This window comes from Solenopsis invicta, chromosome 1, assembly GCF_016802725.1.
Source record: "Solenopsis invicta isolate M01_SB chromosome 1, UNIL_Sinv_3.0, whole genome shotgun sequence".
Classification (NCBI taxonomy): Eukaryota; Metazoa; Arthropoda; class Insecta; order Hymenoptera; family Formicidae; genus Solenopsis; species Solenopsis invicta.
The window spans coordinates 31,662,645-31,673,474 of record NC_052664.1 but is presented as its reverse complement, the minus strand read 5'-3'; the positions used below and the strand labels follow the sequence as shown (position 1 = coordinate 31,673,474).

The window sequence follows — 10,830 nt, the reverse complement described above, 5'->3', positions numbered from 1 at the left end:
CGGTATATTTATTTATTTACTTATTGAACTTACTTCGGGCAACCTGACAAGAAGATCATGAAATCGACCCGGCTGCTGAGGAGCGCTGTGCTCGACAAAACTTCGCAGACAGCTCATGTACCGTTCTTGTATTTGTTCTAATTCCAAATCATTTCCTCGTGCTGAGAAAAAAAAGACAAACGAGATCAGTTGAAATGTGAGTTTGATAATTTCAGAAATTTAAGACATTATATCGATACATAATTGCAACTGAAAATATTGCATATACTCTTAATTTTTCTTTTTACAAGTTAAATAATTTCATCTATATATGTATATATTGGATAATGAAAATTGATTAAAAAAATATATTAAAACTTTTACGAATTAAAACCTTTTAAATAAAAATCATTGGAGTCTACTCGTGGGAAAACGCATGCGTGCACGAACATTTTTAGAAAGTATCTTGAACTTACATTTAGGGTCTCCAATTGTAGCGTTAGGAAGAAGATAAGTTGAAATTATTATATATTGCTCGTATATAACATATGCAATACCGAGGAAGTTAACTCGACGCGATAATGACAGAAGCGGAATGGAAGATTTAATAAGAGTACTTACCTTGTGAGAGCATAGTGATTACTTTTAGACAGACGTATTCCTCCATCCGTAGCCTCACCCGCCTGAACATTAGCGTGACATACGTGATTTTTTCCACCATGAGCCCTACATCTTGCCGCAATTGGTCCATGGTTATCGGCCGACCCATCATGCTGGTTAGGCACCTTTGCAACGTATACATGTTGTTCGATACCTGGTAAAGATTGTATTAAAATGAATCCGTGAAACATAAAACTCTTTACATAAAGCATACATTATCAAAAATGTATATTAAATTAACATTAGTAAAGATTAATCATGGAATTAATGATTAACATTAACAATTGAGTGAAATGACGATACTAAAAGGTACTTCATCGTCGAAATCACGTATTGTATTATTTAACAAAACTTTCACGTAAAAATAATTAAAACAGAAGGTTCTTTTTTCATAATTCTATTAAAACGAATTTTTTTCTTCAAAAATTGTGACACGTAAAAGATGAAATACAGTTATTGCTATAACTTCTGGATAATGTATGCATAGCGCCATAAGAAAAAAACATTTGTAGTGTGTATTTACGTGATATACACATTTATAAATTATTGTAAAACATAATTACTTCTTGCATAAATTCTGCACCCGTCCCGTCAGTGGTGACATTTGTTAACCTGTGCTGACCATGCATCGCTTGATAGGCAGATGTGGTCAATACAAGAAGCTCATGCCACTTGTGGGTGAGCAGCCTCGTGTGAACTTCGACCGGCAGCTCAAGGTAAAACGGTAACCTTTTGGTCCACTGCACCAACTTGTACACTATGCTGTCTCCTATCTGACACAGCTTGTCACTTAAGTCTGAATTATGGTCCAGCAGCTCGTCCAAGTTCTGTAACGTGAATGGTACCTAATATACAATTCTTCAAGCTCAATAATTCGTTTCAAGTTCAACTATCATATACTTATATTTTTTTAATTAGATAATTGTTTAATCAAACGGCTCAATTTAGAAAAATTAATTATTTACTGAAAAATATATATTTATTGGTAGAAAATATTTACATTAACATTAATATATATCATTACTTGAAAATTAAACAATCATGTACATTTTATTGTAAAAGGATCTTCACATACCCTCAATGTGGCGATATCTTGGAACTCGTCGCAGTCTATAAGGGTTTGAATCATGGTTAAGGTTGCGTCCAGAGGAAATACTCGATCCCTCGAACTGCTTACTGCATTGTCTAGCCTTTGCCGTAAATGCACCACCTAAAACACATATCGTTAGCATATAAAAATCTATCCTCGTGGCTTTTTTTTAATCGAGATAATGCACTACTTGCATTTTTTGTAATATTTTATGTATCAAATAAAAATCAGGAATTCTCTCAGATATTATATAGGATTTAAAATGTAATAGGAAATAGTTGGGACAAAACCAAATGTTAACTTGCTATTTACAGATACACGTGTACATCAGGGCAGTTTAAAAGTTCGAAAATAGCCAATTATTTCTGAAATTGTTTGTCCCGTGGGAAAACACTTCAGATAAAAATTACAGGGTTTCAACAAATGCATCAAACATCTATGCGATATCTATTTGATCTTGAGCGCAAGTATGGAAAAGCTCTCAAAGTCACTTTTACAATTTTTAATGGAAATCTCTACTTTGCAGTCAATATTTTTATAACTGGCATTGAGAGCTTTCCAAAATAACACAAAGAAATTCTTTTTGATGAAGTACTTTTCCAAGTCTTATCTGCTAATACACACATGTTCAGGCATGCTCGTTTCTGACTTTCCAAAACATTCTAGAATATAATCATGAAGCTATGATGATATTAATATTGCTCATTGATATCTAGATCAATTTTGATCAGCTGCATCATCTCACATCGGGCTTTCAATTCCCATTCATACGACCTTGAAAGTTTTTCTCGAAGCGGAAAAGTTATTCTACGGGAAGATTCGCGCGTTAATTACGATTCTGTCGGCATTTCCTCTCGTGCGCGCAATCGGAGTTCGGCGGCCGCGCGTCCAACCGGTAGATTCAGCCTTTCACTGACCTTTCGGACCTCGAAACATTTCCTCGGGGTCGGGCATGGCACGGAGTGCACGCGAGCGAGGTAGAAAGAGAAAGAGAAAAAGAAAAAGAAAGCGAAAGAGCACACCAAGTCGGTTTCCATCTGACTTCGGGGAAAGCTGGTCGCTTTGTCAGATAAGGTCCATGCATAAGCGACTATCTTGTGAAGAACCGTGGGACGCGTTTGCAGCTGAAGGCGCTCGACATGAGGAAGGGACGGGAGTTTCGCGGGGGAGACACGAGAGGAGATATATACAGGAGGTGTTGGAGGAGAGGAAGGGTGAGGTCACTGTCCCCCGTGCAGACTTTCACGAGTTACGAAACCGCCGGAGAACTGCCCGTCCTTGGCACCGGCTGCCGCAGATTTTCTATTGTCCCTGCCTTGCGTCTCGATCGTCGTTCACCGCCGCGACGTTTCCACGCAGCGGCGATGACGAACGACGATTGACGATCCGACACTGTTTCAATATCTAATAGATATCAATAGGATCATTGATGCAGCTCAACAGCGCAGCATGATGTTCATAAATGTGTCATAAGTAAACGACAAATTTCATTTCTGTTGGATGATTTTTAATTAAGGATGTTGAGTACTCATTTTTGAAATGTTAAGAGTTTAACAAAAAATTTTGTTCGCGCATATGTTTGGAAATTTATTTTAAAAAAATCCGGAATAGATTCTCCGAAGCAATCAAAAGTTTTAAGGATTTTAGTTTGCAACAAAATTTACTCGTGACTTTATGGAAAACATGTGATTGCGTCGATTCAAGCGGCTAAAATGGACAGAAAAAAAAAAATGATAGAAATCGATGTGAAATTTGAAAAAGTACAAGTTAACCGTAGAAGAAATATTTGATTAAATAATTTTTATAATTTTTAATTTTGATTAAATAATTTTTGTCTCTAGATATGTCATATAAAAAGTTTCATAAACATCTTGTAATTTCAACCTTCATAAAATTATCTTTGATGATAAAAAAGCCATCTCTCCGTTTCTAGATATTTAAGAAATTTATTGAAATTAAATGAGTAGTAGAACAGATAATTCTTTTGAAAAGCCTACAATTACGCTTTTTTACGAGTACAGGATAAAAAATAAAAAATTCATAAATGCGAGAATTTAAGTAAAAATAGTTTCATACATATTGACGACAAGGACAAGCGGCAATTTTTACGACAGCTTCATTGGAATTAAGTAATTGATCGAGTAATTTATTTCTACGTTACTTTCGTGACTCGAAAAGTCGAGTATGTGTATTTCTCTTTGGAAAGAAAGCGATTTCGCCGACTTTGCGGCTTTTTCTTATTTTACACGAAATTCGCTTGGAAGATGTAGTTTCGCTGTGCATCTCACGTACGATGACTCGGCCGCGACTCGAAAGTGACCTCTTTAATGGAGTACAAGCGCGGTCAATATTTATCCAGTTTTAACGGAATCGGTTTCACTTTTGGCAATGGCCTCTACCGGGCCATTCGAACGATCGCGGCAGTTCCCTCGTTTGCTCATCTTGATCGGACGTAACACGCATATTTTTTTCCATTACTCCCGTCGATCGTTCCACTTAAGAAAGTCAGGATGCTATCGGGTTTCATTTTTATTACATCGATTGGAATAATTGAATAAAATTATTTTGAAAAAACAGAAAAATTAATTTTTTTTTCAAGTAAATTTATTTTTAAAATTACATCGTGCGAGTGCTTTTATAGTTTATATATGAAAATGGTTTTCTCAAATGATTTTCCGTTATATAACATGATTATGAAAAATTTTCTTATGTCGTTTGTGCGAAATTACATAGTATCGGAAAAACATTGCTTTGTGAAGACATATAATTTTGCAAGTTATATAAGTATTATACGAGGAGTATAGATGAACACAAAAAGTGCGACGATGATCGGTCGATTCTCGCGAGTATGCTACTCGCTCGTTCTATCTATCGGCTTTCGTAATGTGGGAAACCTTGAGGCTTGCGCAAGCCAAGTCGTAAGAAAGTGAAATTGCGACGGGGAGTTCATTCATTCCAGGATCGGCGCGAAGGAAACCGATCGACGCACACCGAATTTGCTATTTGCCTCGTGTAGTTCCACTGTTACTCGACGATCAAAATATTTTCAATTTTTTTTATACAAACTAAAAAGTTGTCATTAAATTCATATCTTTATCAGAGATTATATAATGCAATTATATTTTTAAAAGACATGTATACTCAGCTTTTAATTAATATACTGATCATTCTCTCCTTAATATCAGACTTCAGGCAAATAAACGATTGATTTTATTGAAATTACCTTCTTCGATAAACAAATCAATTTTTTTCCTGTTTACAAAAATTATTTTTTTATTTATAAATAATATCTCTGTGACGTTAAGTGGTTTCTGGTTTTTTAATTAAGTGCCAGCGCAAGACCAATGGGTTTAATTAGCAAATATCGTATACAATCAATCTTTGTTTTCGAAAGTGTATGTCAAGAACCAAGTGCATTACGTTGCCGCGATGATCGATCCAAGATTCCTTTGCGAACAGAACAGATTTCTCGCCGTCATAGATTCGTAAATATTGATGACGCAATTCTAACTTCACTAAAGTAGTTCGATCTCTTCGATTTTCCTAAGTAAGGATATTGAATGCGAATCACAAATCACGAGCACGTAAATACACAAAGGCACTTGCTTTATACATTTAACTTGTAGAATTAATCCTATTTAAAAAAATTAGCGTATTATCTAATTTGAAGCCTATTTTCCGCGTTTCCGATTGATTGTAAATTTATTAATTTAATTGTTTAATTAATATAAATATAATAAATCAAAAATTATTAATTGATAAAGTTATTTTATTAAATAATTGTTTAATTGTTTACTTAATATAAACATTTATTAAATTTGTAAAAGAATCGCTGTGGAAAAAGAAAGTGTGCGCACAGCGCACCCTGTTATGTTCTAATAAAACAAATCTAAAAAAACCTAAATTTCTGCAAATTAATATTAAAAGTCGCTATAGAAATATATTTTTTTATTCGATCGTTAAACAGATATTAATTGCAGACTGAAATATTAATGTAACATGGTCAACGATATTTAATGCCGACTGTTAAGAAATTACGAGAGAGAATTGCAATAAAATATTTTTCAACTAATAAATCGATGAACAGCAAGTGTGCAAAAAATGTAACACATTATTGCATGCGGATTCGTCGGCACGAATAATCGTTGTCCGCGAAGATTTCGCGATCTCGCGTCGCCGCCGCAACTGCTTCGAAAGTGAAAGCGAAGATGCCTGCGGGACATTCTCATCCCAGAGCACCGGATTCTCCCCTGTCGGCGGTCGAGGAAGTCAACTTTTGTTGACCCACGCTCGATTTCTAATCACAGCCACGTCATATAAATCACGTGAATCGCAAATAAGAGCGATCCTTCGATCGTAGAAGTACGCGGATCTGTATGCGATCTCATCGATCGCGCGTGCGAGAATAGGTAACGTAAAATCCCCGTGTTTCTCGTACGAATTAACAGCGAGCTTTCAGGTCGCATAATCGTGCGATTCGATCAAGCCGACTACTTTTAGAAAGTTTCCGCGGATATCTCACGCACATCACCGGCAATATACATAAATCTCGCGGCCGAGATTAATCTACATTACGTCGCTGACAACGTTTGCTTTGCGTAACGCTCGAATAATTAAGAGTGAAATGAGCAAAAGGTGTAACAGGCGTGCGCGCGCGATGCACTCTGTCGTAATGAAACTAATTTTCTGACTATTCCATTTCGCGAGATAGACACTACGCGGAAGCAGGCGCGAGATGAGTCGCGCGATCCCTCTTGACGAAATTTCTCGCAATAGAAGTGAATTCGCATAATTCAGGATTCAGCCTCGATGATCGTCAACGGTAAATCGTTTGAGGTGAATGCATTGGGTAAATTGATTTTTATTCATACGTTATAGAGGATAATATTTTATGCTTCGCGAGAAACTACGAGACATTCGTGACAAACAGTTTGTGATGAATGGTTCCTACCAATAATTCTCTAGAGTCAATCTCTCGAGTCAATTGATTCTTGATTAGACTCTTAAAGCAATAGCTCTCTATGCATACAAGCAATTAGGAATGAGCGAGCTTTCACAGAAGATTACTTTAAAGTAAGAACGTAATTAAATGAGGAAGCTTTTGGAGATGTGCGCATAATTCGAATTCGAGTGATTTGAGAATTTTGAATCATCAATGATTCGATTTCGAATCGATTATCTATTTTGATTGTTTTATTTATATTTGTAATTATTTTTTTTAAATTCTTGCAATTAATTTTCTCGTCTATTAAAAGAGATCTGCAACGTTATTGAAAATATTTTATTTAAATTAGTATGTAATATAAATCTGAGAAAATTTGAATTCGATTGGGCCTCACAAATGTTTGATTCGCACTTTTATCGTGTATTTAAAATCAAATAGATTTCTCATTTTTTAAATCTTTGAATTTTATAATGTTCTAAGATATATTTAATGATAAAAGATTTTTTTAATGTTCACAAAAGAAAAACCATATGAATAACTGACTTGTTCACATGACTTAATCCTTCTCTTGTTTCAAACGATTTTAAACGTTCGTACATAAGAAAGTGAGGTCCATTTGATTGTAAATGTACAATAAGATTTCCTTATTTAATCGCATTTTTAAATTAATTTATGAAAAATCGCTTATTCTTAATTGCTTGTATATTGTAAAAATGCAATATTATTTCAAAAAAACTTCAAGCTATTCATAGTCAAATCTTATCTGAAGATCGTCTTAAGTATTAAATCTTAAAATGCTAATATCGTTAATATCGCTTTGATTGATTTAGGACGTTTTACTTAAGACAGTACGATCTCAAATATAAGAATCGACTATGAGCTTAATTAATAATTTATTTTAAAAACAAAGAAAATGCACTTACTTCGGAGGGATTGGTGAGCGCCGTCTTCAGGATAGTCCCGTTGACGAGGTGGCCCGAATGCGCAGGGTGGTTCGGGTGGCTGGGTGTGGGCGGCGAGTTGAGTGGATCGCCCGATGAGATTTTGTGATGATGAAGAAAACCACCGGCCAGTTGGGCGTGCTGCTGTTGCTGCTGCTGGCTATGATGGGCAGCTGCAGCCTGCAGCATGTGCTTGTCCAGTATCGTCGTGCCCATGGCACCCTTGGTACCGCCGAGGGTTCCCGAGCCGTTTACACCACCAACGTTACTGCCGCTACCCATGCCGCCGCCGACGCCGCTAGCTTTGTTGCTCTTCTTGTGTTTCTTGTACTTCACCTGCGATCAATCGACAGGCGATCTCTTTTAATGATTTGATTGATCATTCAGCCGATTTAATCATCGATCAATGAATGTTTTTCAGCTTGACTTGTTTGAATATATTTGAGAGATAGTAGTCTAGCATTTTACCGCATAAAATATAAATTTACAGTTAAGAATATATAATAATTTGATTGATGAACCTTCAACTCGGAGTGTACCTTATAAAGATTGTACACTGCACCAGAATTTCTTCCTCCAGGCATCCGGTCTTCCCGAACCGCCTGCAGAACCATACCCTGTTCGATGCACTTCTTGAACCGGCAATACTGACACCTGTTCCTCTGCGCCTTCGTAATTTCGCAGCCTCCCTCCGCCACGCATGTGTACACCCGTCTGTTTTGCACAGTCCTCTTGAAGAAGCCTTTGCATCTGCACGCAAATCAATCAAATTCTCATAACTTGTGATCGATTAACGTGGTGATTTGGAGTTATTACAGAAAGATCCTCATAGAGTTGAAAATAAAGAAAATAAACAATATAGCTTAATATATTGAAAGAACATAATTCTGGAAATCTGTCATTTTTTTTCGCCTTTTGTTGATACAATTCTATCTACGAATATATTTCTAGAATAGCAATTAATTTTAGAACAGTATTTGTAAAACCGATTTTCTTCAATGACTTAAATTAAATAAAAATACGCAATAATTTATTCTGCACGTGCAATATATTATGATAACATGTACAATTGTTTTGTCAGATTTATTCACAAAATAGATTATATTAAACAATTCAAATAGGACATATATATATAAACAGATAGAAATTATTGTTACATAATTAAATCTATTTAAACAACATTATTTATCACATGTTTGTTTTTTGAGATTTCATTAATATTTCAACTGCATGTATTATAATTAACAGTAGATTTACAAATCTTTGAAAATTACTATTAATTATTTTTTATTCCTAAAGTAGATTTATATTTCTTTGGAAATTACTTGAATTTTTGATATTTAAATTGGGGATACCCTTGTATATATTATTACAAATTAAATTTGCTAAAGTTATATCGATTTTAATTTTTACTCATCGACGTTGACAAGAAAATAAAGTCGTCATTATTAATGAATCGTCGAAGGAAAATAATATTAAAAAAATATTATATTTTTATTTATTAAACGTAATTTTTAGTTATTAAACATAATTGTTTTTATATATTAAACATACAAGATCTAGAGAACGACTCCTTACAGAAAATATTACATTAAGATGATTTATTAACTTTCAGTCTTTGATATCAGAACGCAAGTTGTTTAGACCACAGTCGAGCTAAAAAAGGAGACAAGTAACTAAGCTTTTTTTATCGTAAGATAAACATCTTAACTCATTAATATTCCCATATTCCCAATGTCTTAATGAAACGCGCGATCTAGGAATTTTCCGACGCCGCGCGTAAAAGCGCGAAGTTAGCCGCGAGAACTTGACCGTGATGACGCGAGCGAGTTTAGTAATCGCCGCCGGCCGGTCAGTTCGTGTCGCGCCGGTCGCGCGTTGTCGCTGTGTAACCGGTCCCCGCGATCTGCGTGTCTTCTCGCCTGCTCCGGACGAGTGTGCGAGTGAGCTGGCGAGAGTGTCGAATTTAGTGACGGGCGATCGTTCCGGTGTGTCAATTCGGCCGGCGATAATACGTACGTCGATCGCGACACGTTGTCCGTGTCCGTCGAAGGATCTAACTGGTCTCCGATATCTCACCGTCTGCTCGCCGCCAGCGTTCGCTCATCCGAGTGCCGCGTCCCAGCATCCGAAATGTATCGAGAGACGTCAAGAGACCGCCGCGCCGTGACGGATTGATCGAGACGGATGACCTTGCTTGTGTACGTATGGACAACGCTCGCGTGTACACGCTAGGACTCGTCCGCCATGATTGACGGCGCGCGGCGTCGATGCTAGGTGCGCGTAACTTCACGCCGATCGAGGGCGCACCCACGTCGAATTCGGACTTTCGGAGTGTGCACGTCTGCGGACGATTGTTTTGCGTCGCGAAAATGCGTGCCTCCGCGATTGGTGCCGTGCGTCCCTTGTCGTCGCTCGAAGGAATTTGTCGCGAGTGTGCGCGGTTGCGAGTTTTCGATAGCGCCGAATAATCTACCGAGCGAGTATTGCGCGTCTTTTAACATTCGAAATCGATTGCCGTTGATACGAATGATGTATGCTGCATTATTTTACGCTATTCGATAATTGTGATTCGAGGTTGAACGGCGCGAATGTTAAAGAGCATACGAATGTTATCAAAGAGCGTATAAAAATATTGACAATTGCGCATTAGAAAAGCATCGAGGAGCGGAGACTCGCCGGTTTGATCGAGAGAGATGACTGTTGCTTGTTTACAACGTTCGGTGAGTTTAAATTCCTTCTTAATTCCCTATAAGCGCAACAATACTCCTGGAATATTATGTAAATATTTATTAAAAATTAAAATAATTTTAAAATAATAGTCTGAGAATATTACTCAATATTTTTAATATTATTTTAATATTATGGGAATATTGGATTAATGTTATATATCCGTTTTTACATAATCTCGTGGTATTTTATGAAAATGTTCTACGAATATTATTTTTGTTAAAAAATTAATGTAAATTATTTTACGCATAAAATATTCATAAACTTTATAATTATTACGTTTAAAAGTTGTGATATCCCCGATAATTTAAAATATTGACGTAAATATTATTTACTTATTCATATCATATGCATATAATACTATCGTGGATATATTACTATTTTTTATTAATATTTCAGGACTATTATTTGATACAAAAATAATATTACGCGCTTATAAGCTGTTGGCTTTTTAGTTGACGACAAAATTTAATTTCATAAACAGC

At 36.0% G+C, this 10,830-nt stretch overlaps 2 protein-coding genes across 17 annotated transcripts in view; one reads left to right on the top strand and one right to left on the bottom strand.

The window, feature by feature from the left end:
• The window catches only part of LOC105201579 (hormone receptor 4), a 193,311-nt gene that overhangs the window by 8,552 nt on the left and 173,929 nt on the right, over nt 1–10,830 (bottom strand). For 6 of the 12 annotated variants that reach the window (XR_005576379.1, XM_039457797.1, XM_039457901.1 and 3 more), the window contains 7 exons: nt 8,155–8,365; nt 7,598–7,951; nt 1,715–1,849; nt 1,203–1,484; nt 601–793; nt 456–464; nt 34–161 (listed from right to left, as the gene is read on the bottom strand). Coding sequence is in view for 11 of the 12 variants with exons in the window: in XM_039457797.1 (XP_039313731.1) it covers nt 34–161; nt 456–464; nt 601–793; nt 1,203–1,484; nt 1,715–1,849; nt 7,598–7,951; nt 8,155–8,365 (1,312 nt within the window). In the remaining variant the exon portion in view is untranslated. The remainder of the gene's footprint in view (nt 1–33; nt 162–455; nt 465–600; nt 794–1,202; nt 1,485–1,714; nt 1,850–7,597; nt 7,952–8,154; nt 8,366–10,830) is intronic. The other 6 variants (XM_039457958.1, XM_039457868.1, XM_039457720.1 and 3 more) reach the window with 3 other exon arrangements.
• LOC105201574 overlaps nt 9,469–10,830 on the top strand; it is a 269,202-nt gene continuing 267,840 nt past the window's right edge. For 3 of the 5 annotated variants that reach the window (XR_005576645.1, XM_026134486.2, XM_039459286.1), the window contains exon 1: nt 10,290–10,338. The gene's annotated coding sequence lies outside the window, so the exon portion shown is untranslated. Of the gene's footprint in view, nt 10,339–10,830 lie in introns of all 5 variants that reach the window. The other 2 variants (XM_039459155.1, XM_039459127.1) reach the window with 1 other exon arrangement.